Below are 27,359 nucleotides of genomic sequence, written 5' to 3' on the forward strand. Positions count from 1 at the left end.
CCCCACCGGACTAGCTGGGAGGATGAGTCCTGTAACTGAAACCAGTTACAACTATGATGAATGGCGGGCACTGTCATTCAATATGATAGAAGGAATCCCAGACAGATTGCTGTTTTCTGTATTTCTTTCCTGAGGTGGAGGTCCTCAAAGTCTTTTTCCTTCCAAGACTTCCTATCAAAGGCCAAGAGAACCCTTTCCAGCAAAGCTCCTCTTCCCAGCCTTCTATAGGTCAGACCTGTGGATGCCCTCATAAGCAGAACAAGTGATTCAGAGTCTTCAGTGGGCAATTTGCATTTCTGACTGGAAGAAGTCTGATTTTCTAGTCCCCAGCTGGCCCAGGAATGATTCCTCTAGGCCACCTCCTCAAACCCTCTCAGAGGAGTTTGGCTAGCTCCTTGATAAGCCATTCAAGCATGGAACAAGTCTCTTTAGAGGAAACCGTGCACCAGGTGCTCTTGAAAGAGCAGGGGATAGAGCAATGAATAAAACAGACAACATGTCTGTCCTGACGGAACTTTGAATCTAGACAGGGACGCAGACCAATGATAAGAAAAATTAGTAGAATCTAAAAGAGTATTTTAGGAAGATAAGTACTAGAATGAAAAATAAGGAAGGGTAAAGTGTACACGTGTATGTTTGTGGCCAGGAGTGTGGCAAGGTGGACATTTTCAATAGGGCAGCCAGGGAAAACCTTGTAAATTCTGAGTGAAGATGTGCAGGAAGTAAGGGAACCAGCCATAGGGATGTCATTCTAGGGCGAGAAAAGCAGAAATGCAAATCCCTAAGTCAGGAGTGAGCCTGCCTCCTTCAAGGACCAGAAGGGAGGCCATGTGGCTGGAGCTGAGTGCCCAATGGGGAGAGAACTAGGAGATGGTCCAAGAGGTAACAGGCCAGCCATGTAGCCTTATATATAGGTCACGATGGCCTCTTCATGAAAGAGAGGGCAGTATTGTGAAGTTCTTGTAACAACTTCATCAAAGGCATCGTTCACAAAAACAGTGCACTCTCCAACTTTGCTATTCTTCCCCCGTCACAGCATACTCAACAGGTAATCCACTGCTCATACTTACTAGGTTCTATTGGAGTTCCACAACCAGCACACAAAAAATTCTGGGCTGCTACCACGAGTTCCCTCCTGAGTACAGAAAATGATCACAGTTACAGTTCAGAAGTAGCCAATGGAGCATTTTTCACTGACTGGAAAAGAAACCGACATCATGGTGCTTTTCTTGGCTCGGGGCCTTAATTTTGTCATTTTTCATTTGGGAAAAAAAAATAACATTCTTCAACAGAGTTTTTTAGTTGAGATTTCTGGATCTTTTATTTTATTATTTATTTTTATTTATTTATTTGTTTGTTTGTTTATTTTGAGATCTCTGGGCCTTTTAAAAACCCCTGCTATCACCAAAACCGAAGTCAGTATCATGAATAACTATTCCACCATGGGATCTTTAGAGACTGCTCACTGTGCATGCACAGGACCCCCACCAGAGAAAACTGGAAACACACAACGCGTGCGAGAAAGTTCAGGGAGATGAAACACCAAGAGGTGATGTGCCCGGGAAGTTCACAAATGGATCCAAAGAAACTTGGATGAGTAAGAGGTCATGTAAGACCTAAGTATCAAACATATTTGGAGAGCGATAGTCTACTGAAGTGTCTTCTATTGAACTGTTGACACCACAACTTCATATGTGATTTGGAAATACAAAGGAAATTGCAAAATTTTATTACAACTTAGGGTCAGCAAAAATGACCAACGTAAAACTGTGTGGACCCCTACCTGTCTCCCTTAGAGAGGATATAGGGAAATTCTCGAGAAAAGATAGCCTTGGCTAAGGAGAGTGACCCCACCCCAAGTCTGGAGAAGGAGCTCTTCTGCCCAAGCACCGCAGAGACCTTCTTGTCATTCTCTCAAAAGAAAAACACAAGACAGAGCCTATAGGACACTTACATGGGGCAAAGGCAAGAACCTTTGCCAGTCCCTTCTTTATGCTGCAGTTTGGGAACACACTAAATATAAGCCAAGAGGAATGGAGAAATTGTAGTTGGTTAAAATGTCCCCTTGTAATGTCATATACTCTCAGAAACAAATTAAACTTCTACCTTAAATTATTATATATTTTATTTATACATATACATTTATAAAAATGAGTTTATTTCTTTTTTTCTTTTGCATCCTCTTTTGTTGTTTTGTCTTTCAGGATTTTGTTACTTCTTAGAGAACAAAGGTATTTTTATTTGCATCCTGTTGCATTTTTTAACTATTAGGAGCCCTCCTCAGGATTAGAGTTTCCCTTTTAAAAAAATTTATCCATTGATTTTTCTTTCACATTGTACTGGTGAATAGAGTGGTCTTTTAAAATTATTGTATATGATTTTTAAGGTTCAATATTAGCCACTTAAAAAAAATCCCCTTTAAACCTACTTAATTTTCAATTGCTATGTAATGTACGTAATTAAGGAAATAGTTAAATTCTCAACTTGTCAAACTTACAGAGCCCCCCAAAACCCATGATAAACAGGGAGCTAAGAAGCTAACTCAGAAAAATATGCCCAACTTTCCTTATTCCTAAAACAAATTTTCCTTCATCCCTCGGTGTGTAATTTTCTTCCCTCACCTACTTCCACAAAGAGGTGGGACCCAACACACCTTGTTACCTGGATTGGAGGCCCACACAACAACCCAGACTTACTTGAGTGGTGGATGAACATTAAGTATGATTTGAAATCTGGGGGGCTCCCAGTCTTCAGCCCCTCTGATCTTCGACTTAAGGGTAATTTCCTGAATGACATCCACACTGGATTCAAAGTCTTTTTGGACCCACTCTTCATTCACTACCTGCATAACACAGAAGAGGATTGCAGAGCAACCTAAACAAGCATATTTCAGGAACTGAAAGAAAAAGAACATTCAAGTGTGTCTCCAGCATGAAAATTTGCCATGAAAAATTAAAACTGCTTTCGACTGAACGAAAGGAGCCCTCCCTGTATCTAAAGCCATCTGCAGAAGACTTGCTTGAAACACCATCCAGCTGAAATCACTTTTCTTAGTATTTTGGGGAGTTCATTTGTTTCCAGACTTCAGATTACTGTAAGTAGTAGGTCATTGTGACCAGAATGCTTTTATTCACAGCAGAAGCCTTACTGCTCTTAGTCCATAGGCTGCCAGATGCTGCCCACCAGAACCCCCAGCTGTTGTCAGACTTCCCCCGAAACTGCTCTTTTAAGATCATTCCCCTGCTTAAAAATGTCCAGTGGCTTCCTTCTGACCCATTCAACTTTCCTGTTCGCATTTAACATGCAAACTCCTCAAAGTAGCATTCTATGTCCTCCACAATGTGACCACATCCTTCAAACCTAATTTCCCAGGAAGCTCAACACGGATACACAAAAACACACGCTATCAACCACAGCAAGCCACCCTGCTCAATAAACATACCACACGCCACCACCACCACCCCGCCCCCATCACTTTTACTCCTGCTGCCCTTTGCCAAGCTCCCCTTCCATGTGTTTCTACCTGCTACCGTTTTCAAGTCCTGAGATCTCCAATTGGCCTTCTCAAGTCCCCTGATAAAATTAAACGCTCCTTCTCTGCACTTGCAGAGTGCTTTATTCCTACCCCTAGGTTAGCTTTGCCGCGAAGTTCTCTCCCCGCAGTGGGATGTGCGCTGTCAGAAGGCGGTGTGTCTACAAGGGACCAGGATGGGCATGACTCCTGCTCTTCCACTGACCAGCCCTGCCGAGAGGCTGGAACTAACACTTTAAAGTAAACATAACGACAGCATCCACTTAAGAGGATACTGATGATGAAAATGTGAAATGCTGGATTCCCTGGCGCATAATCAACACTCAATAAATGTCAGATTCATCCTTCATTTCATGTCTCCCCCAACACCCAGTGACCATACAAAGAAATGCATAAATGTCTGAAGTGAACAGCAGGAAAGATGAGAGTTTAGGAACTTTCAATTCAAGGCCAACTCATTTTGATACTTACTTTCGAGCCAGCAGCATTTAGAGAATCTGCCAGTTGATGATTAACATCTGACAACATCCAGCGCTTCTGGAATACTCCGTACAACTCTTTGGCTATTAGCTCAGCAGAACTGAAGTCTGGCTCATAAATGACACTGAAAGGTAAGAGATGCAAAAAGTGGAAAACTACATTCGTGAGGAGTATGTTGTGAGTCTTCATGTTTTCAATCATCCTTCCCACTCCAAAAACTCAGAAGAGGTGTCACATGAGGGAGCATGCACCACCCACCCACTGGCTGTCTTACTCAACACAGCCCCTTTTATTTATGGAGGGTACCAAGACTGGGAAATGTGGTAAAAAGAGCACTGGATTTGGAACCCGAAGACCTGAGTTCAAGTCCTATCTCTGCTCATTTACCAGCATTATGTCCTGAGGCACATTTAGTCTGAGCCTCAGTTTCCACATTTATAAAAATGGGGTTAAAAACCACCCAGCCTGATTAAATTAGAATGTATACAAAGGCCTTTAAACACTATATATATATATCGGAGGTGATGGCCCAGGGGTCTAGGGGCAGGTGGACACGGAGGAGAGATACCTCTTAGAGGAGCTGCAGGAACATCCACAGGTTTCTGTGATACTGCTAAACTCACCAAGTTCTGCAAGTAAATCAAAGAAAAGGTATTCAAGTATTTCAGTCTGTTTTGCTAACTCACACTCAATTCTATAAGAACACAAAAATAAATCCCTGCATCTCAGAAAGAACTAGTTCTTCAGCATCTCCATACTTCAGGTTCTTTGGGTTTCTATTACAAGACTACAGCTAATGACCAAAGATGGGATTTCAAAATACACTCACCTGAAATTCCACCAAAATTTAATTGAGAGGCCAAACAGATCTCAGACTATAATGAGTATCTGCTTTTGCATTCAATTCTACAAGTGAGATGAGAGATTGATTATGAAGACCTTTGGAATAAGAACATCTTTTTTTTTTTTTTTTAATCTGACATAATCTGATCTTGGGAGAAGTTTCTTTGAAAGCCATTATAACGTGGTACCGCATGGGATGCGTGTCCATATGTGTGTGGGGGAGGGGAAGTACGAGCCGTCGCTGGTGAGTTTCCAAATCTTACCTATGATAACAAAGTCATCGAAGTCACATTTACAGGCTTCTTTCAGCACATCACAGTAAGTGGGTGTCCCAGCCACGGGACTGCCCTGTAGCACCGCACAACCTAAAAAAGGAAATGAAGGGGGTTTCACCAACAAGAAGAAAAAAGAAAACCTGTCACAGCCAACTAATTAGAAACCGGGAAATAAAATGGGCCAAGAGTTTACATCCAAAGAGTTTAAAAATCCAGCTTGAAGAATTAAAAAATGCAGGGAGCTATTTTTGTGTTGTTCTTCCATTCACTGTGATTAAATGAAACAGACGGATGAGGATCTATGATGATGAGGGGGTTCATAAGAGTAAGCTGCCTACTTTTATGTGTGTTCGAAATTTTCCATAATGCAAAGTTTTAAAAAAATGAAAGAGGGTGAAAATCAGCTTCACAGTGAGTCAAAGAGTAGAGGTAACATAAACATTGTACTGGGTTAAAGGTGTCCCCCCAAAATTCATATCCACCCAGAACCTGTGAATGTGACCTTATTTGGAATTAGGGTCTTGAGGAATTAGATATGATCGTTAAGCTTAGATTATACAGGTTCAGGGTGAGCCCTAAATCCAATATGACTAGTTATATTATAAAGAGGGAAATTTGGACACAGACACTGACATCCAGAGAAGGCCATGTGAAGACAGAGGCAGAGACAGGAGTGATGCGTCTACAAGCCAAGAAACACCAGGGACCGGCGGTAACCACCAGAAGCCATGGAACAGGTTCTCCCGCAGAGCCTCCAGAAAGAACCAACCCTTCCAACAACTTCATTGTTGACTTCTGGCCTCCACAACTGAGAGAAAATACATTTTCTGTTGTTTTCAGCCACCCAGTTTGTGGTGTTTTGTTACAGCAACCTAAGGAAACTACTACAAATATATCCATGTTTTTCTATCCTGAAAGCTAGCCTGGGGAATTATCCTAAGAATGTCATTAAAAAGAAAAAAAAAAAAAAAGGTGAAAAACGCAGGCTTTGATCAGAAGGAGCTAGCTGCAGTCCATTTAAAATATTAAAATACTGAAAGCTACCTACATGCCAAATAATAGTAAATTGATATTGCAAATCATGTTATTAACTCCAGAAATACCATCACGGAAAAATGTGAAAACTGTAGCAACTTGACAAACTGGATATGAAATACTGTTAATATAATGTAATCATATTATTAATTAATTAATACAAGTATGTAATCACAATGAAACTGTACTCAAGGTCATGCAGAGGTTACATGAAATCGCTTCACAGGGAACTGGCCAGGATTTAAAACTGCACTGCCTGGGTGGTGCAGTCAGTTAGGCATCTGACTCGACCCTTGGTTTCAGCTCAGGTCATGATCTCAGGTCCTGGGATCAAGCCCTGCATCCAGCTCCGGTGCTCAGTGCGGGGTCTGCTTGGGATTCTCTCTCCCTCTCCTTCTGCCCCTCCTGCTCATCCACAAGTGCTCTCTCTCTCTCTAAGATAAATAAATAAATCTTAAAAAAAAAAATTTAAAAAACCCCAACAACACTGCCCCATCCTAGCTGGGTGACTGTGGACAATCAACTTCTCAGCTTTGGTTTCCTCCTGGGTATGATAGGGCAACCTCACCCACCTCTGTATTTCCCCGCCCTCTTTTGACCACGATCCACAATAACATACATTTGCATTGCAACTCAGTACAAACACAAAAATATATTTCACTGATTCAAAAAAAAAAGTTCCAGGAAGCACGGCTCCCTCTAAGTGAGTTGAATGCTGATACTTTCTATTCTTTTTGTTTGTTTGTTTTTAAAAGCTCTCAAGACCAACCTGTAACTTAAAGTATGCTGACCTACCTCAAAGGAGTAATATCCACCATGAGAAATGTCACAAGAGAGATATGTGATTAAAAAATGCATATTTTTATTGGGGTGGTAGAAATATTTTAAAATTTCATTTAACATATTTATATTCATATTAAAAATATTCAGGGGCACCTGGGTGGCTCAGTCAGTTAAGCATCTGCCTTCAGCTCAGGTCATGATCCTGGGGTCCTGGGGTGGAGTCCTGCATGTCACCAGGCTCCCTGCTCAGCGGGGAGTCTGCTTCTCCTTCTGCCATGCTCCCCCTGCTCATGCTCACTCTGTCTCTCTCAAATAAAATCTTTAAAAAAAATTTCCGCTAGACATGAGCTTCCACTCAGCCATTCAACAAATATCTCTAAAATACTATTTCTGGCAAGGCTTATGCTGAAGGCAAATTCAAATGAGACAAATGCTTATCCATCAGAGTTTAAAACCTCGTAAGGGAGCTGAGACACAGACACACATAACCATGAGAAGACACAACTGCATGCCATGGGCCTTAAGAAGGCAAGCCCCCATGCTGCACAACTCCAGGAGGGAGTGACGCATGCACGCAGATAATCATAGAGCATTCTGGAGCACAACTTAGGCTTCATTCCACATGAATGGTGCCCTGGCCCTGTGATGCAACCTGGGAGCATGTCACAGTGCTGGTGGAGGGGGACTGCTTGCAAAGAATGAGAAGAATCAAGGAACTGATGTGAAGTTCCTGGGGACCCAGCATTCCAGGGAGCCTAGCCAAAGCAAAGGGTGGGAGGCAGAGGCTTGGGAGAAATGTCTGTGGGCAAGTTTACCAGGCTCGTGTAACTAAAGCCCATGGTACAACATAGATCAGGAGATGCCTGTTGGGAAGCTGTATCCCACAAGGCTAAAAATCCCAGAATCAAATATGGAGCAATCTCAGCAGGCCATTTTAGAGGAGTAGAAGTTGTTCTAGGAAGACAGATGTGTGTGGGATCGATGAGGGGAAGAGGCTGCAAGTAAAGAGAAAATTAAAGCAGCACATGTGTCTTGAGGACCTAAAGGCACTTCTTACGGAATGACTGGCCGGAGGCTAGTGTGATGGTCCAGGTCAAAGGTGGATAGGGAACGGATGGAGGGGATGTGTCATTATTACTCAGAAGTCAGGGATGACTTGTTCACTAGGAATGGGGCCAAAAAACAGACACACAAAAAAGAAAGACTCAAAGATAAAGCACAGAAATGGGATACTGAAATAGGAATCATTTCTTTTCTCCCCACCGGTGGCCTCAGGGGGACGATGATCCAATCACATTCCCTCGCTCCCCTGGCCATGGCTGGCTGACCAGTTGGGGACACCCAATCAAAGCAGGCCCCCTCATGCGCTCTTCCCTGGGAAAGTGGACCCGGGGTCCTGCAAGACGGGGTTGAGCTGTGCAGCAGGTTATTCAGGAAGTTTTAGAAAGTTTTAGACAAAGGATTTGAAGATCTACTTTGGGATGTGACAGGAAAAGAGATGTAAGTGGAGAACACAGCATAAAGTTTCTCTGATTTGCCCCACTTGCCTTCATAGCCACTGTCAGAAGAATTGGAAGACCCAGATTCTTGCTTTACATTGGTATAAAAGGTGACTTCAGAGTCAGCGTGGTCATTCCCGAGCGCCCCACTGGCTTCTTCCACACCCCAGTGCTCTGTGTGCTGTTGACTCAGGATGTTGCACTTAATTTTCTCCATTGCTGCTATAATCATATCTGCAACATAGAAGTGGGCATTTTCCTGCAGGAAAAAAAAAGTACCTGTTAAAATACTCACAAGCATAGTCGACTGTTTTTCATTGAGGGTGTACTGGATTGAAAAATCAAGAAGCTGTATTTAAGTGGAGTTAATCCATAGAAATATAAATGTTCACTTAACTGAGTGCTCACAGGTCATTATATGAAGTATAGCCCATATCTCCCAGACACATAAAATTTACTCGACTGCGACCAACAGACACCCCAAGTTGAATTTTTCATGATATGAGACCCCGGGTTGGTGGTGGCCCAGGGGTAGACATCAGGCATCAGTCATGGAAAACTTCCCAGCCGCGCACAGGCACTGACTCAGAGCCCTTCTTAGCTCAGTGCTCCTGCCAGAGGCTGAAATGCAACCACCTATCCGCCAGGCTTCATCAAGTGAAGTTTCCAGATTTAAATCACAACAGCACCATCCAAGGAATCAACATTCTCTGTGGTTTTAAAAAAAGAAAAAAGAAGCTGTGTTCACCTTTTCGACATCGACTGGGAGTAGAAATACCTCTGGAGAGAAGGAATTCGAAAAAGTGGTTCTTCCACTGACTTGAACAGCACCTGCCAATGCAGCAAGTTATTAAAAACGGAGAAAAAAAAGTTCAAAGATTCCCTAAGAAAACAAAACAATGCTAGGAAGTGGCTTTTAAATATTGTAGGGTGTTTGTTTTTGAATTAGCACAATTCTAGAATAAATTAGGATGCCAGAAGAAGACAGATCCTTCTGGTGTTAGGCTTTGCAGACATTGCCTTAATGGGGGTCATTTCTACAAAAACCTATTGGAGCAACTTGGGAGGAATCCTCAGAGAAGGGATGGGAAAGCCAATGGAATGGAGGAGACCGATGAGGTGAAGAGGGTAGAAGGAGAAGAGGATCATGGAAACTACCTAAAGGAGATGGAGAAGCATGAGAAAGAATAGTCTAGAAGCAGGGCCATAAGAATTATGGGATCTCTTCTCCCATGCACTGCAACCGACCCAAAACTTCTTCTTTTTAAAAATTTTTAAAAAGACTTTTTTTTTTATTTGAGAGAAAGAATGAGAGAGAGAGAGAGCATGGGGGGGGGAGGGTCAGAGGGAGAAGCAGACTCCCCACTGAGCAAGGAGCCCGATGAGGGACTCTATCCCAGGACCCCAGGATCATGACCTGAGCCGAAGGCAGATGCTTAACCAACTGAGCCACCCAGGCGCCCCCCAAAACTTCTTGTTTACAGAACTAAACCTGTCTGAAAAAGGCCAGCATTGCTTCTCTAAAATGGTCTTCCTGCCGACAAAAACTAGAAGAAACTACAGAGGGTAGATTCAGCTGACTCATCCATGCTGCCCCCCCACCCCAAAACCACTCCATTACTGGCAGTGAACACCATCAAAACAAAACGACTCTGGTCATGTGATTTCTTCTTGCAGCATTTAAGGCAAAACATTTCCGTGAGAGCCCCAAGAGCTGAGTTGTTCAAATTAGACCAAAATGCTACAGATGGTTTCAGGATCATACAGCTCTCAGGGTGACGAAGAGCGATGCAAGCAGGATCGCCCAATCCCTTGCCTCTTCTTCAAGAAAGTGACTGTTCCATGAAGAACCTTGAGTCTCTGAGCTTCAGAAGCCATCAGGGGTGGGCAAACTTTTTCTGAAAAGGACTGGGAAGTAAATACTGTAGGATCTGAGGGGCCATCTGTTGCAACTATGCAGTTCTGCCACTGGGGTGAGGGAGGTGCTGTGAGCAACATGCACAGCGCTGTATTTGTAACATCAGGAGGCCAGCCGGAGTTGGCCCACAGGTCATAGTTTTTGGACCCCGAGTATAGACGAAAAGGGACAGAGAAGAGTCAAACTGTGGATTCCAGTTCTAGCTCTCTCTACACCAGCTGGCTGGGCCTCTGCATTGAAATGTCCTCATCCTTCACACTGGGATAGGGAGCTATTAGGAGATTGAAGGAGACCAGGAATGTGAGTGTGCTCTATAAATGAGTAAGTCCTCTGCAAGCAAAAGGATCTGTGGATTTGTTTCTTGGGGCCTCAGGAAATGTTTCTAGGCTGGGGGAGTGGGTGGGTGGCTCTTCCTCTACCATATTATCTAGAAAAGGAATACCATGCTGCTGTCATTGGGACGAAGCAGTCACAGGAAAAATCCCTTGTCTTAGAGGCAAATGCCTATTCTCTGCAATGCTGTCCCACAGCAAAGAAAGACCAGATCGCTGGGGACCTCTTTTTTTAATCCCATGGGCTACATCCTCCTACCAAGTTTAAGATGGAGTAGTTTTTAAAGGAGGAACTTAGAGAAATTGCTGGGGGTTATTGGCTTAGGACAAAAGGGGCTGGGGTACCTGTTTTCTTTCTGGGAGAAAGACAAAGCTACAGGATAATTTTAAATTGCAGAACCACTTGCTGTAGAGTGTGTCATTTTGCTCAAATTTGGTTCTTATTTCAAAACTAGCCCATTTTAAGATTGTCCAAAATCTGCTATTCTTTTTTTTTTTTTTTTTAAGATTTTTACTTATTTATTTGACACAGAGAGATACACAGCGAGAGAGGGAACACAAGCAGGGGGAGTGGGAGAGGGAGAAGCAGGCTTCCCGCAGAGCAGGGAGCCCGATGTGGGGCTCGATCCCAGGACCCTGGGATCATGACCTGAGCTGAAGGCAGACGCTTAACAACTGAGCCACCCAGCCGCCCCTGGTAAACTGTTTTTTTTTTTTTAAGATTTTATTTCTTCGTTAGAGAGAGAGAGCACAAGCAGGGCGAGAGGCAGAGGGAGAGGGAGCTGAGCTGGGAGCCCGATGTGGGGCTCGATTCCAGGACCCTGGGATCATGACCTGAGCCAAAGGCAGACACTTAACCACTGAGCCACCCAGGAGCCCCCCAAATCTGCTATTCTTAAGCTATGAATAATATGTTAAAGATTGTCATCATCTTTGACTTTTCAAAAGTTTTTCCAATAGAACAAATAAACCCCATAATTTAGGGAAGAGGGAGGACTGGTTGTTGCTAGTAAGAAATAAATAAATACCTACATACAGACACACACACAGGCAGGCAGGCAGCTTTCAAACTGTTTTGAAAGAAAAGAACTTCATTGATTGTCTGAACTAGGGCTCTAAGAGAAATATAAATTAACGCAGTGAATATAACATAATGAATATTTTTTAAAAAATTAGAATGTCACAAATTGTAACAGTAACAGATAACTTACTGACTCTTGAGCGGCATTTTGCATGCATTATCTTATTTTAGGAATTCCAGGTTTTTAAGAATATGTGCATTACTTCGTAGCAATGGGAGCCCTGGCTTTAATAAAAAAAAAAAAAGGTTTTGTATAGTCTTTGGGGGAATTGTGATTACTATTTTTAAATCTTACTATTTTCTAGTCACACGCCGTTCAGGGAGAGGTGAGGTGAGTTTATCTCCTAGGAAAGTACTTGTGTAAAATGGAGCCCACTCTGTCTGGAAACACTTTTCTCCCACCACACTGAATTGAAAGCGCCCCCAATCCTCTCTCTTGCAGGCAACTTCATGAGCTGGAAGCTCCTGAAGGCACACACCAGCTCAAAGATGGCACTGATTATCAGCTGAGCTGAGCAAAGATGGCACCTCCTTGCAATCGAAGAACGGAAATGCCTGATTTTACCCAGTGTGACCATCCGGGTAGCTGGGCCGGGGACAATAATAGTAAATGAGCTAATGCACTGGCCTCTGATCAAAGTGGAAAGCCGTGACTTTTTTCTCATGAGGAAGCCAGTAAGACAGGCTGTAGACCAAGGCCAGCATGGGAACAGACGGGAATGAGGTAAATTCCCGACGGGAGTTACCTTCATCGGTGGAAGCTGTCAGCTGGGAAGGCTGCAGCAAAGCATGGTCAGCTTCAGGACCAGGAAAGGAGCTTGTGAACAGAGACATCTGAGGAGAGTGTCCTAGGAGCACCGCCTGCTCTTCTGTGGAGGTAAAAGAGAGGGCGCCGCTCTTGTCACCTGAGCCCTGGGCAGAGTCTGCAGGATCCTTCGACAGTGATGTCTCCACCGTGGAGTCCCCAAGAGACAATGGTGAGGGGCCGAGGGGAGAGGCGGTGTTCCCTCCAAAGTGGCTCCCACTGTACCCCCTTGTCGGCCCCCGAGGGGGCAAATCCTGCAGCTGTTGCTGCTCACACTGGGGGTTAATCCAGGAAGCTTTGTGCCTCATGAACCTGACGTCTGAGTGGCAAGGGGACTGGTCAGTGTCCAGGAGGCTGGGAGAACCATCAATGTCGCCAGGGTCATTGCCGTCCCTTTCCCACGAGTCCACGGGAGAATCCTGCCGGCCTGTAGACTGTGACACCATCTTCCCAGGCTCAGGGTGGTGTGAGTTCCACTGTGCTACTGGATTAGGGCCTTGAACTCACCAGGAGGCCAGCCGGGGGCCAGACAGCTTATCTGCAATGAGCAAAAATCATTCAAGATAAATAAGAACGCAGTCATATTTTTTTTTTTAAAGATTTTATTTATTTATTTGACAGAGAGACACAGCGAAAGAGGGAACACGAGCAGGGGGAGTGGGAGAGGGAGAAGCAGGCTTCCCACCGAGCAGGGAGCCCAATGCGGGGCTCAATCCCAGGACCCTGGGATCATGACCTGAGCCGAAGGCAGACGCTTAACGACTGAGCCACCCAGGGGCCCCAGTCATATTTTTAACTCCAAAATCTTTTGAGGAGAAGAAACAAAAAATAAATAAGTTTGTACTTCACCCTGTACAATACAGTAAATTCCACTTGGATTTACAAGAAATAACTAAACAAACAGATCAATCAATCATCAATCAATCAATCAGCAATACAACTGGCAGCAGACACAGGAGGCATGACTTTGGGACAGGAAAGGGTTTTCAAGGCATAAAGATAACTGAAGATTGCTTTTTTTAAGGATAAAGTCATATATGCATACTGTTGATAAAACAGATTAAAGTATAAGGCAGCGGTGCATTATTCCAATAAAACTAAATGTCAAACCCCAAATGGGAATACCATTGGGAAGTAAAGACACATTTTCGCAGTTTCTTAGTTTCTTGTTCCTATTTAGTCCGTGTTTGTATTTCAGCAAAGTAGACAAGTGGTATGTGAAATTGAGGACAACCACTAGCACTAAAAACTTTGTTTCATGTAATTTAGATTATAATACTGAATTATAATAGGTATAGAAATCTGTGATTAGCTTATAATATCTAAAGAACACACTGTGAATCTAGGGTTTATTTTTTCTTTTCTTTTTCTTTTTTTTTTTAGACAGAAAGAGAGAAGGAGAGGGGACACAGGGAGAGAGAGAATCTTAAACAGACTCCATTCCCAGCATGGAGCCCGATACAGGGCTTGATCTCACAACCCTGAAATCATGACCTGAGCCGAAATCAAGAGTCGGCTGCCTAATCGACTGAGCCACCCAGGCGTCTGTCCCAGTTTGCTCACATTTAAGCTCAGTGTTTGGCTCTAGTAAATAAGTCATGATTAAAATGTTGAGAGCTACTCCAAAGAGAAGCACTCTGGTCACCATAATCACAGGCCCAGCGTGTGTCCTACTGTTCCCACTGTCCTTCACCCTGTGAGGCTCAAGGCAGCCTTCAACAGCAAAAGTGAGGTCAGCAAGGGGAAGGCCTAGAGATGGAAGCAGTCGGCTTAGGTGAGCTTAGCTTAAAGAAATGGTGGAGAACAGAGGTACCAGGTGGTGAGCTGAGACTCTGGAGTCAGTTTCAGTGTTTTAAATACTAGTGTTATGTATACAGATGGCTCCCACCTGGATCCCTGCTCCTGACCTCCCCTGGGACCACAGACTAGCATATCTTACTGCCTTTCTGACCTTCATCCAAGGGACATCGCAAACTAACACATCCAGACAGACCCTAATTTCCCTCAAATCTGCTCCTCCCTGGTTTTCCCATCCCAGGGAACATACCTCCCAGTTGCTGAAACCCAAAATCTAGAAGTGATCTCTGATCCTATCTTTCTGTAGCTCTCTATCTTTAATCCATTAGCAAGTTCATATCCATAGCTACCACCCTCATCTAAATTGCCATCTTCTCCCATCCATCTTCTCCTTCCATCTGCCCAGTGGGTCTCCCTGCTTCTACTCTTGACAACTTATAATCAAGAGGTACGCAAAGATCTTTTATAAGCCTACATCAGATGTCAGTCCCCTAATCACCCACCCACCCCCATCCCATCGAATCTGGAATAAAATCCAAAATCCTTACCTTGTCCTTAAGGCATGACATGAGAGTGCAGACCACGCTCATTTATCTCTGTCCACCCCCAATAAGTCCCGATCACACAGCAAACTCTTACGTCCCACGGGCTCTTGCTCACCCTAATGGTGCTCCGCTTGGACCGCTCTTCCCCCAACTGATTGTACATCTGGTTCCGTTCTGCCTTGTTGCATGCTTTGGTTTATAAATTACTTCCTCAAAGAAGTCTTTCCTAACTACCTCTCTTAAAGTAGTTCCCCAGTTACTCACTATCACATCACCTTGCTTAATTTTCATTATAGTCGCCTCACTTCCTGATATATTTTTACCTCTTCACTGTCATTCCCCTCCACCCCCTCCCTATAAGTCCATGAGAGCAGGGACCTTGTCTGTTCTCAGCCAGATGCAGAGCCACCTATGGGGGCTCAACAAACTTATGGACTGAATGAGCAAATCCAACAAAATGGAAATAGTGTCATGAGCTAGAGAGAAGATTTCTGTGATAGATACACCTGTTCTGTTACTCTGGCAGAATTATTCATACAGGGATAGAAGTGAATCCATGTTTCCTAAAGATAGGACATTTTTCTCACCCAACACTTTCAAATAGACCAAAGGAAGGTACATGGGAAAACTGTACCACAATTCCTTGGGTTTTCTTGATTTGGGGGCCTTTCTTTCTAGGTCAAACCTTTTGAAGTGACACATACACATAGATAAGATACACATAATACTGCACAGTACTGCATAAGCTCCAAATCACTGCCCACCAAGTATCACGGGCTATGGTGGCGACTGCCAGAATTCATCTGAAGTGCTTCGTCTTCCTTCTCCAAACCTCACATCCACCTGGTGCCCCGATTTCTCGTCGCCCATCTTCTCCTCTCCAATAATTTTGGGTGTCATCATTACAGATGGGAACCACGACTGTGTTTTTATGGAATGCCCCAAACACAGAAGCCTAGAGTGAGTGAAGCACACACATGGGCCCAAACCCGCCAATCCCACCTCATGCCCAGAAAGGACACTGGTAACCACTTTATCCCTTCTAACCTCTTCCTATGAGTTAACATACATATGTCAGATCAGAAGAGGGGACCCATACACATGGGCTCATACTGGACAGAATCTATAATGAACCTTCTTTTTCTCTCAACAAGGTCTTGAGGGTGCTTATCACTCTTCACTATCTTACCATTTTCTATAGTATAAATGTATCAAAATTTACTTAGCCAGACTCCTATTGACGGAAATTTATTTTCAGTTTTTCACTATTATAAAACATACAGCAATGAACATCTTTGTGTTGCTTTTTGTTGATTTTCTCCCACTAGATCTCTTCTCTTACAAGTTCCAATTTTAGTTCTGAGTCCATAGTTCCTGATAACGTCAGTATTTCTTTTCTTTTCTTTTTTTTTTTTAAGATTTTATTTATTTGACAGCGAGAGAGGGAACACAAGCAGCGGGAGTGGGAGAGGGAGAAGCAGGCTTCCCGCGGAGCAGGGAGCCCGATGTGGGGCTCGATCCCAGGACCCTGGGATCATGACCTGAGCTGAAGGCAGACGCTTAACGACTGAGCCACCCAGGCGCCCCGATAATGTCAGTATTTCTAAGAGAATGAAGCTATGAGTCATGTTTTATGCTCAATTCCCTACATGTCATAGCTGTTCTTGTGTGGGGGAGATAAGTACAGATGTGAAATCACATAAAAATGCACAGCCTCTAACCAATGGTAAGTAGCAGTGATCCCTGTGTTTTTTAGTTCAAAAAGAATGATGTTGTTTATGAGCCTTCCACATATGGAATTGACTTAACTGCACTGAACAAAACAGACTTTCTTCTCAAAAGTAATTTCAGAAGCAGGTGCTTGCTCCATTTCCTTCTAGAAAGATGTTCTTGTTTCACACAAATAAACAGCAGGCGTTGGCTTTTCTGGGTTATACAATGAGAACATGTTAGAGCTGGAATAGGCCCGTAGAGATTCAAAGCCATGTCTAAGGACCCAGCTGAGTAGTGGCAGAGAGAGGATGATGAGGAGGGTTGGACAGTCATTAAGGAGCATGAGTTTCTCTGAGAGGGAGGCTCTCAGGGGAGAGTAATGATTCAAAACAAAGTCCAGGCCCTGGTCCCCAAGGTCAACATCTCCATTGCTTGATCTTTGGGGCAACAGATAATTCATGCGATACCATCATATCATTGCATTGCTCATTGTCACCTTGCTTATAGTTTGTTAATTATTCGACTAAGCAAATATTTACTGAGCATCTACTACTTGACTGGCATGGTTTTTGTTCTGGAAGCACCGGAGTAAAATAAGCTCCATGATTCCTCCAGTAGTTTATGTTCTGGTAGAGGGGACATGGTGACTAACCTTACACATTCATACATTTCAGTGCTGATAAGCAGGAGGTAATATGGGCCTAAGTGATGGCTGGCGTCTTCCCAAAATGTTCCCGACTATCATAAATGGGGAATCAAAGAGGCTTAGATACAAAGATAAAATCAATTTCCAAAAACATTTTAAAGGAAGAGAAATCAAATTGCAAAGCTTACCGTCATTTCTATTGAGATTTTCCTATTGAGGGTGAGCACGGGCCAGATTACTGGTTAACATATATGCAGGAGCAACGGTCCTAGACAAAAGAGAGACTCCTGGACCACCCCCCCAACCAAGTCATTCTGGATGGGTCTCTGGCCCTCAAAGTCAGTGGTTCTGTCAAGAAGGACTGCATTACGAGGGCAACCTCAGAGCCAGAGTATTGTGGACAACTCAGTTGGGCATGAGCCACCATGACCTCTATAGTGACCTCACAAAAGTCTTTCAGATCATAACCGGCCAGCACTTTGATGGCAGAAGAGCAGCTTTTAGCTGCTAAGACCCCTAACAATCTTATGAATAGGCACAAGCAGGTCAGATTTAGGGTTTTAGATTTTCTCTGCCCCAGCATGAACTACTGACAGAATACATTACTGGGAGCATTAAAGACTCATCTTAAATGTTACCTTCTCAGCAATGGCTCCATGGTCCCCCCATATAAGTCATGGCAACTGCCTCAGCCAGGAATTCCTCTCCCCCACCCACCTCTAGTTTTCTTCTTACTCCTTAGCACGAATCCCCATCTTATTTAATCTCAAAGATTAACATCCTCTAGAATGTAAAATCTCTTGAGGGTAACTTCTTAAAAAAATTCTACCTGGACACGATTTTGTTCCCAGAACGTAGAACAGGGGCACATAATAGGTGCTCAGCAAATACATCCTTCAAGTGTGAATAAAATGAATGAAAGAATGAACGAACAAACAGTACCTAAGTATGGCTCTGTTGGTTATTTCTGTTTCCCAAGAAAGAAAGTCTAGAATAGATGTCACCCTTTAGAAGAAACTGGAGATCACGACCTAAAATTTCTGTCAACCACTTCCTTAGAATAAAGGAAGTTAGAGAATAGAAATCACAAATAAGAGTTGAAGTGAAAGATAAAATTCATTTATGCCGATTTTCGGGTGGCTTCCTGCGCGTGCTCAATAATAAACAAATGCAAGTGAACAGACAGAGTGTCAGCTATTTGGGGTTAACGCAGTTCCCCAGTCCTCTTCCCATCTTTCCGTATCTACTTCCCTTCAAGCTTTGACTTTAAACAGACTCACATCCCCAAAGGATGGCGACAGACTCACACGATAATTTGTCAAAGAGAAACCATTAAGATGCCCAATCAAGTGACTCCACAGCTTCTGCAAAGCATCCAGGAATCAGAGTAAACCGCCATTTTCATACAGCTGCAATTTCACCACAACACATGCTGAACTCTGTGTTCTGGCACAAGAAGCACCAGGAAGGAAACAATGCATCGCGCGGACTCCTCTTCAACCAACTTGATCTTTGAAATGACCCCTAATTTTGAAGGTCTGCTGTCAAAAGAACCCAGAGGAAGGACAGAAAGCAATTATGACAAATGGGTGTGGTGAGAAGGGGAAGACCCAACAAAGGCAAAGACCAAGGAACATAGATATTTTGCCTAAGAAAATTGCAAGGTTGCCCAAGATACACAGATGACTAACTTCCTGTGGTCACTGCGTATGTCACACTTACCACTCTCATTCTACATGATGATAACATGAAATATTTCAGGTTTTAGTATGCTGATCTGGGAACTGAAATAAAGAATGTTACGGGACTTGTCCAAAGCCTCAGCATGAATAACTACCGGAAGTAGAACAAAAAACAAGTCTGACACCTGATCCAAAGCTCCTTCCACTGATATTTATGTGTGCCATAAATATTAGGATAATTGCAATTTCATTGGCAAAGTAATTTTAAGAATTTTCCCATGAGATCTGTCACAAAACAAAGGATTAAAAGCCACACCACTATATTTGATTCCATGTTTTTAGAACACCATGCCCGGAATTTTATGATTATACCTATTTATAAAAAAACAAACAAAATCATTGTACATACATCTCCAGTATGGGACTATTTATTTATAAACCTTATATGTGCACAGCTATTCTAATATATTGTGTAACTTAAAAATTCATAAAAATAGCACTCTGTTCTTCCTTTCCAATAAATCATCTTGTATCCTAAAGTTATATGCCACCACTCAAATAAGTAAAACCTTCTCCATATAAAAACAATAATGAATAAAAAATTATGTATCCATGAATATTAGACAACTGAATAAGACTTACAAAAATATTAATACAAACATTTACGCAAAGTAAGGGTAGGTACCTACCCTTGAATGATGGCGAGGTTCCCATGTTTGAGTAAAATAAAATGGGGATCCATGTCAGAAAACAGTCTGGCAGTTCCTCAAATGGTTCAACATACAGTTATCATTTGACCTGGCAATTCCACTCCCGGGTATATACCTGAGAGAATGAAAGCAGATGTTCACACAAGCACATGTGCACAAATGTAAATGGCAGCATTATTCACAATAGCCAAAAAGTGGAAACCACCCAAATGTCCATCAACTGATGGATGGGTAAGCAAAGTGTGTGACCACCAGAGAATGCAGTATTATTTGGCCACAATTAGAAGTGATGTATTAAGACATGCTGCAGTGTGGGTGAGCCCTGAAAACATTATACTAAGTGAAACAACCAGTCACAAAAGATATTTCATATTGATAGATGTTTTTTTATGAAATGTCCAGAATAGGGAAATCCATAGAGACAGAACATAGATTAGTGGTATTTCGGGGGAAGGAGAGAGAATGAGAACATAAAGAGTGATAACTAAAGGGTACAGGGTACCTTTTTGAGGATCTAAATGTTCTAAAATCAACTGTGGAAAGGATGACACATATCTGTGAATATACTAAAACCACTGAACTGTACACTTTAAAAGTGCATTTTTTTTAAAGATTTATTTATTTGAGCGGGAGGAGGGAGGGGCAGAGGCAGAGGGACAGAGAATCCCAAGCAGACCCCAAGCTGAGCGTGGAGCCTGAGGTGGGGCTCGATCCCACGACCCTGAGATCACAACCTGAGCTGAAACCAAGAGTCGGAGTCTTCACCAACTTAGCCATCCAGGTGCCACTGAACTGTACGCTTTAAATGGCTGGATTGCATGTTATGTGAATTCTATCTCTATCTCAATAATGCAGTCCAAAAAAATGAAATGGGAAGAAGTTCCCATCTCCCTTCAAAAAGGCGTAGGAAGCCTAGAGAGTGCTTGAATCGCACAGGCTCCGGGGTCGGGGGTTCAGAAGAGCTCCGGCTGTAAGTCAGGCTGCAAACACAGGTGCTGAAAGCTAAGGGGGAAATGGAGCGTAGATAAAGGGAATACAGAATATAGGTGCCTAAAGTCGGTACGGAGAAGAGAGGGGAAGTGGAAGTGAAATTGCCACAACTGAATTATCTGGAAAAAGAAAAGAGAAAAAAACAAAAACCAAGGGCTGGTTGTCTGTTGACAACAACAAAGATGTTGTCTTTACAACATCATGAACATGATGGCAACCAGCACCTGGGCACCAGTTGCCGGACCCTACAGGGCAGTCCAGGCATCCACCCTCATTCATCTTCAGGCCAGGGCTGTAAGGGAGGTTCTGCTGGTCCCAATTTATAGATGGGAAACAAAGTCAACACAGTTAAGTATTGTGCTTCTGTGTGATTAAGAGCCTATCTTTGAGAAATATATACAGACGTATGTAGAAATCATTGATGGAATTTCTGACATCTGCTTTAAAATAATCCAGTAGGAAGTGCCAGCCGGGGATATGGATGAAAGCCAATTGGTCATGTTGATAATTTGATAATTGTTGAAAATGGGAGGAGGGTACATGTACTATTCCCTCTACTTTTTTTTTTTTCAAGATTTTTTATTTATTTTTTAATGGCGAGAGAGACAGCGAGAGAGGGAACACAAGCAGGGAGAGTGGGAGATAGTCCCTCTACTTTTAAGTTTGAAATTTTCCATAAGCAAACTCCCTAGGTAAAAGTAAAAAAACAAAAAACAAAAAATAAAAACAAAAGTAGGGGCGCCTGGGTGCTCAGTCAGTTAAGCATCTAACTTTTGATTTTGGCTGAAGTCGTGATCTCAGGGTTGTGAGATGGAGCCCAGGGTCGTGAGATTGAGCCCCAGGCCAGGCTCCACATTGGGCCTGGAGTCTGTTTGAAATTCTCTCTCTCCCTCTGCCCGTCCCCCAACCCCTACCTTGCATACATGTGTGCCCTCTCTCTCTCTCTCAAAAAAAAAGTTGAAAAAAACAAATTAAAAAAAAAGAAAAATTCCATTGACAGATAAATGGATAAAGATGTGATACACACACACACACACACACACACAGGAATATTATGCAGTCATCAAAAAAAATGAAATCTTGCCATTTGCAACAATGTGGATGGAACTAGAGGGTATTATGCTAAGCGAAATAAGTCAATCTGAGAAAGACAATTATCATATGATCTCACTGACATGTGGAATTTAAGAAACAAAACAGAGGATCATAGGGGAAGAGAGGAAAAAATAAAACAAGATTAAACCACAGAGGGAGACAAACCATAAGAGACTCTTAATCATAGGAAACAAACTGAGGGTTGCTGGAGGGGATGGGGGTGGGGGGATGAGGTAACTGGGTGATGGACATTAAGGAGGGCATGGGATCTAATGAGCACTGGGTATTATATAAGACTGATGAATCACTGAACTCTACCTCTGGAACAAATAATACATTATATGTTAATTAACTGAATTTAAATTAAAAAAATAATAAAATGAAATAAAAATTTTTTAAATCAAAAAAAAGAAAAAATGTCGACACTGCTATATCTGTCCATGTATCCCTGAGTTACCTCTCTGACCTTCTCTACTACCTCTCCATCCCTACACCTCTATACCCTTCTGCACCCCTACACCCCTCTATACTCTTCTACTTGCACTCCCTTCTTTATTCAAATTTCCCTTTGGAATGAGACTTTCCTCATCACCCTTTTTAAAACTGCATCCCTAAGGTGTACGCTATCCTCATTTACTGCCCTATTTTTTTTTCCCAGAGCACTCTTCTTCTATTATCTTAGCCATCGTTATCAGTTCATAACTAACACATGGCATTTACTATGTGTCTGACACTGTTCTAGATTTTCTACACTCACACGCACTTGATCCTTCTAACAATCTATGAAGTAGATATAACAACACTAGAACCCGAGGCACCACTTGTAACTGGAGTGTTTTACATCCAGGCAGTCTTGCTCCCAAGTTCACATTCTTACCTGTGACAGCACAGGGATAAAGGAAAGACCTTTAAATTTCACAGATCCAAACATCTCTCCAGAATATCAAAACTGATCAAGTACGAAGGGGCTGCCGGCAATGTTAGTGACATGCTTATGCTTACCTCCCTGGGCCCAAATCTCCACAGGGACCAAGAGTTTAAACTAAGAATGAGACCAAAACCAACAAACAAAAACACATTTTATATATGTCATAGGACAGTTCAAATGATCCGACGACAGCCATATTGCTTAAAATACCCTTAAAATGTGCATAAACAAAAGTTCAACTCTCCTGACCTACCATATTTAAAATAGCCATCCCTTGAGCTGGCTTCTAAGAAAAATCTCCAAATAAAGAAGGAGAGAATAGGGAAGTACGTTACATGTATTTCCTGGACAGTTGTTTTCTGACCCACTACAGATTGCTGAAATAAAAGAATGTGGAAGAGTTTAAGGCCACCTCGCCCTCCAGTCTTCAGCTCCTGAAATCAAGAAGACAAAAGCATCTGCTGGTCCTGAGTGCTTTTCAACCTGACCTGCCCCCCCAAAACTTTGAGGTCTAATTTACATTTATCTCTTTTAATAAGTGTAAAACTAAGGATCCAAGAACAGAACTAAAGTATTTTCTTAAAGTAATTTCCAAACATTAATTGTTGGGCAGATCACATTTAAGTGTGTAGATTATTTCGGCTTTTTCTCCTTTGTCATTTTCCAGCCTACATTGAGGATGACAAAAACACTTCCTTTTACATAATGGAAGTGTTTCTCTTTCACAGTTCACGCTTCATGTTCCAGTGAGAAATAAAACATTCATTCAATATAGGATTATTATGACTATTTTATGGATGAGAAAACTGAGGCCCAGGAAAAGGAAGTAAAGTGAAGACCACACAGCAACTCAACAGCAAGCTCAGCACTGGGACATGGAACCTTGCTCCAGAACCCCAATCTCATCATCATGCTGCCTGTATGTATGGGATAAAACACAGTGCAGAAGTTAAGAAAAAAACACCAGGGTCCCAATCAAATATAATTTTTATGTCAATCTGAGAAATACCTCACTTACTAGCTGTGTGACCTTGGGTAAGGCACTTAACCTCTCTGTGCTTCAGTTTCTTTACAGACTGTTGTGAGAACTAAATGAATTCTCAGTCTGGCACACAATATTCAATAAAAGTTAGCTTTATCATCACCATCAGTGTTATTTAATAAAAACTTACAGTTCAGTATACAACAGCACAACTAAGGAGAGCTAGTTTTATTTCCCAACTTCATAAATGAGTCACCTCTCAACTCCTTTTAATTAAAATGAAAAACCAATCAGAGAGTTTGGTGACATTGACATGCTTACCTTATTTATCTTTTTAGAAAAGATATATACAATATAACATACAGGCATTAGGATTGCTCATGTTTATAATGGCTGGAAGGTTGGACATGCTTATTTAAAAAGAACTGCTTAAATTGTAACAGTAACACCACCCAACCTTGTGACTCTTTCCTTTCCATATTAGAAACATGAATCTAAATTTAGTAACAAGGGAAACTATTTAAATTTGGCAATGCTATTATTTGTGTGCCCTCAGACAGGTGGGGAAAACCTGTTAGCAAGCAATGGTACTCTTTCTTTAGCTCTTTACTATCTTCCTCTAAAGATCATTCGAATGAAAAATGCTTATTCTTGCATATTTATCCTTGGCTCTGACAGAGTCTTCCCCAATCAGAAAACAAGAACTCCAACTTCGGAAAGCCAACAATGTTTTCAGAGTTAAATGGTCTCATGAAGAGCATGTCAAATAATGAAACCCGCCCCCCCCCCCCCCCCCCCCCGCCACTGGCCACTACCAATTTTCCTCAACTTTCTTAGCATCTCCCTCAGGCCCTAAAGAAGATGGGGAAGGCAAAGTTCCTGTCCCCTGACCCCCTGATGGCACACTGTGATGCGCCGTGTCAGGTAGTAGCGCTGGGAAGAGGAACTGCAACAACACACCGAGAAACAGACACATTGCGACATTTTGGACAGGGAAGCAGGAAAATGCCCACACTACCCGGATGGTGCTGCCTTAATTCTGCTCCAAAGGAGGTTCTGCTGGTGGCCAGGAGGGAGGTGTGAGCAGCAGTGTGGGGATAATCTTAATTTATAGAAACCACACTTCATACTTTTCAAAACACCCTCCCTCCTTCCAAACCATCCGGTGGGAGGTGGGCCAGGGATTATCCCCCCACTTCTCACACAGGCATACTGAGGTTCAACGAGGTTTCTTGACTTGCCCAAACCTCACTGCTATTCGGCCTTAGGACAGAGTCTACGAAACCCAAATTTGCCGACCCTCAGCCCTTCGAGCTTTCCCACCACATCTTCAATTCAAAGATCCTTCCAAGTTCCACTGCAATCATACCGTAAGCACGGTTATGGAATATACCCCTTCCCGTTAGTCTTAATTCCCACTTAGGGCTGAATAACCCCTCTTCCGAAGGTTTTCCACATTCTCCAAGCTGACAGCATCAGTAGTCGCAGGAGGGGGGGTGGCAAACCTCACCGCGCGGCGACAGGCAGGCTGGAGGGGGTGGGGGTGAAATGCAGCAATTCCGCTTTCCCCGCTGCAATCTCGGCAGGTGGACTTCACCACGGGCGCTCGACCACCCGATATGCCGCGCTCTCACGCTCTAGCCTAGCTCGGTGAAGTACCAAAAAGTTTGGCTTTTGTCACCAGATATCCAAGGTTCGGTGTTGGGGAGGAGATCCTCCGCGGGCCTTCGCCATCTGTGGGCGCGCTTTTGGGGAACCGAGAAAAGCCATCGCGTCCGGAGCACAGCACCTGGGTCCACGCAGGGCGCGGGCTCTGTGCTCCCTGAGAGTCGCCAAGCGATAAAGTGCCCGGAGGTCCCGCTCCTGAGCCTTCCGCATCCAAGCGGAGCACAGGGGCCCTCCCTCTTGCAAGTTCCATAAAAATCCTCCACCCCCGCAGAGGAGCCCCTTCCTACGTTCACCCAGGGGCCTCGGCACTGCCCAGCCCCCGCACGGCCCCGGGCTCGCGCCAGCCTCCCCGGCGCCCCTCGCACCACCTCACCTCTCCAGCAGCCTCGCCCCGCCGGCGAGCCCCTGCCTCGGGCACCCCTCGCACCCCCGCCGCTCCGACAGCCTCCCCCTGCCGGCGTGCCCCCACCTCGGGCTCCCGTCGCGCCCCCAGCCCCGGCCGCCTCACCTCGGCTCGCCAGGTGAGCGCACCGCGTCGGCTCCCGGCTCGCGTGGGTCCGCGCGGCTCGCGGCGGCGGTGCCAGGTCAGCGCGCGCCACCGCGGCGGAAAGGGGGAGCGCGGAGGGGGAAGCGGCGCCCTGACGCTGCCACGCCACCACCACCCCCCCTCCCCGCCCCGTCGGAATCCCGGGCTACCGCCGCAATCCGAGAAGGCCCCCGGGGAAGCGAAGCGCAGCCCCCGAGCCGGCTGCCTGCTGCGAGATGCGGAGGACGCGAGCCGGCACGAGCTTGGGCGCCCGCGCTCCTCCACCCTAGGCGGCCGTGCCCCAGGCCCCCACCTCCGAGCCCTGGGTGACGTGGGCTGGGACAGCCGGGAGCAGCCGTGCTCAGCTCTCCCCGGGTTCCTTCCCGAAATCACCCCCTGCCCTCGCTGGGGGCCCAGACGCAAGCGCGCTGTCAGGGGTTGAAACCCGGAGAAAAACGCAGACCTGGAGGACAACGAATTCCCGGCCCCAGACGCCCCAAGCGGCGGGATTTGCATCCATGCAACTGCCTGAAATGGGGAACGGTCCTCCTGAGTAATTGGGATTAGTCTGCATAGAACTCTGCACGCCCAGCGGGGACCTAAAACTTATCCGGAGCGTGACCTCAGCTGGCTGTTCCACGCGGAGCCCGGCTCCGAGGACTTCCCTGGATTCCGTCCCATGTAATCGTCACCTTGTACTCTAGAAGCGAGGGTTTGCAGTTCAGTCACAGCTATGCTACAGGTGGCATCCAGATCTAGGTGGATGCTGGGGAGAAGCTGCCAACCAAAACAACGTTTTCATAACTAGAAACCTAAGCCCTGACTTAGTTTACTAGGGCAGAGTGCACGATGTCCCTTCGCCCCTAGGGAGCTTCAACGCACTCCAGCAGCGGAGTGGGTTAAGAATCTCAGAGTTACCTGTCCCCATAACAACAGGCAGGTGAGCCTGTCTGGGATTACTTAAAAGAATCCCTTCTGCAGGGTAAAACCAACCTCATCGCACCCCCCCTAGTAAAGTACAGTCAGGCTTTAAAGACCAGTGTCTCTAACACCAAACCTTATGTCCATTTTCCACCATGCTACTAGCAAGACACAGAAAAATAATGAACTTGAGGGGCAAAGCAAGAGCCTTTCCCAGGAATATTTAAAAGAGAAGAATCAAGAGGAAGTAGAGAGAAAGAATATCATGCAAAGTAAATCAGTCAGTCTGCCAGTCAAAAAAACCCTCAAAATACAAAAACAAACTGTACTAGGTGGTAGCCTGGACAAGTCCAAGATAAGAAAAGCCTTCTTGTTAAGGCACTAGGAGGTTTTAGACCAAGATGGTAAGATTTGGTCGGTTCCCTTTGAAGTCACTTTGAAATCATCTTTACCAATAGGTAAATAGGCCGGCCTATGCCCTGTTATGGGGACATCCTATAAACTTGAACATACACATTCACCAATCACAGATAAAGGAGGCCCACATTCTGGAAGAGTATCTCTACAACTCAG

General features: G+C 44.1%; 1 protein-coding gene across 4 annotated transcripts in view; it reads right to left on the reverse strand.

Annotated features, from left to right (window-relative positions):
* The window catches only part of RUBCNL (rubicon like autophagy enhancer), a 38,343-nt gene that overhangs the window by 10,529 nt on the left and 455 nt on the right, over positions 1 to 27,359 (reverse strand). Inside the window, exons 1-10 of one of the 4 annotated variants that reach the window (XM_064586096.1) lie at positions 25,848 to 26,293; positions 19,656 to 19,791; positions 12,525 to 13,121; positions 9,196 to 9,278; positions 8,496 to 8,706; positions 5,119 to 5,220; positions 4,581 to 4,641; positions 4,004 to 4,136; positions 2,697 to 2,842; positions 1,071 to 1,135 (exon numbers count right to left, since the gene is read on the reverse strand). In XM_064586096.1, coding sequence (XP_064442166.1) covers positions 1,071 to 1,135; positions 2,697 to 2,842; positions 4,004 to 4,136; positions 4,581 to 4,641; positions 5,119 to 5,220; positions 8,496 to 8,706; positions 9,196 to 9,278; positions 12,525 to 13,029 — 1,306 coding nt within the window. In that variant the 5' untranslated portion in view covers positions 13,030 to 13,121; positions 19,656 to 19,791; positions 25,848 to 26,293. Of the gene's footprint in view, positions 1 to 1,070; positions 1,136 to 2,696; positions 2,843 to 4,003; positions 4,137 to 4,580; positions 4,642 to 5,118; positions 5,221 to 8,495; positions 8,707 to 9,195; positions 9,279 to 12,524; positions 13,122 to 14,928; positions 15,230 to 19,655; positions 20,259 to 25,847; positions 26,294 to 27,359 lie in introns of those variants that run through there. The other 3 variants (XM_064586097.1, XM_045869459.3, XM_064586098.1) reach the window with 3 other exon arrangements.

The sequence above is a fragment of the Mirounga angustirostris genome, unplaced genomic scaffold, assembly GCF_029215605.1.
Source record: "Mirounga angustirostris isolate CCGP_5_RB_7025 unplaced genomic scaffold, mMirAng1.0.hap1 SCAF_3, whole genome shotgun sequence".
NCBI classification, from domain to species: domain Eukaryota; kingdom Metazoa; phylum Chordata; class Mammalia; order Carnivora; family Phocidae; genus Mirounga; species Mirounga angustirostris.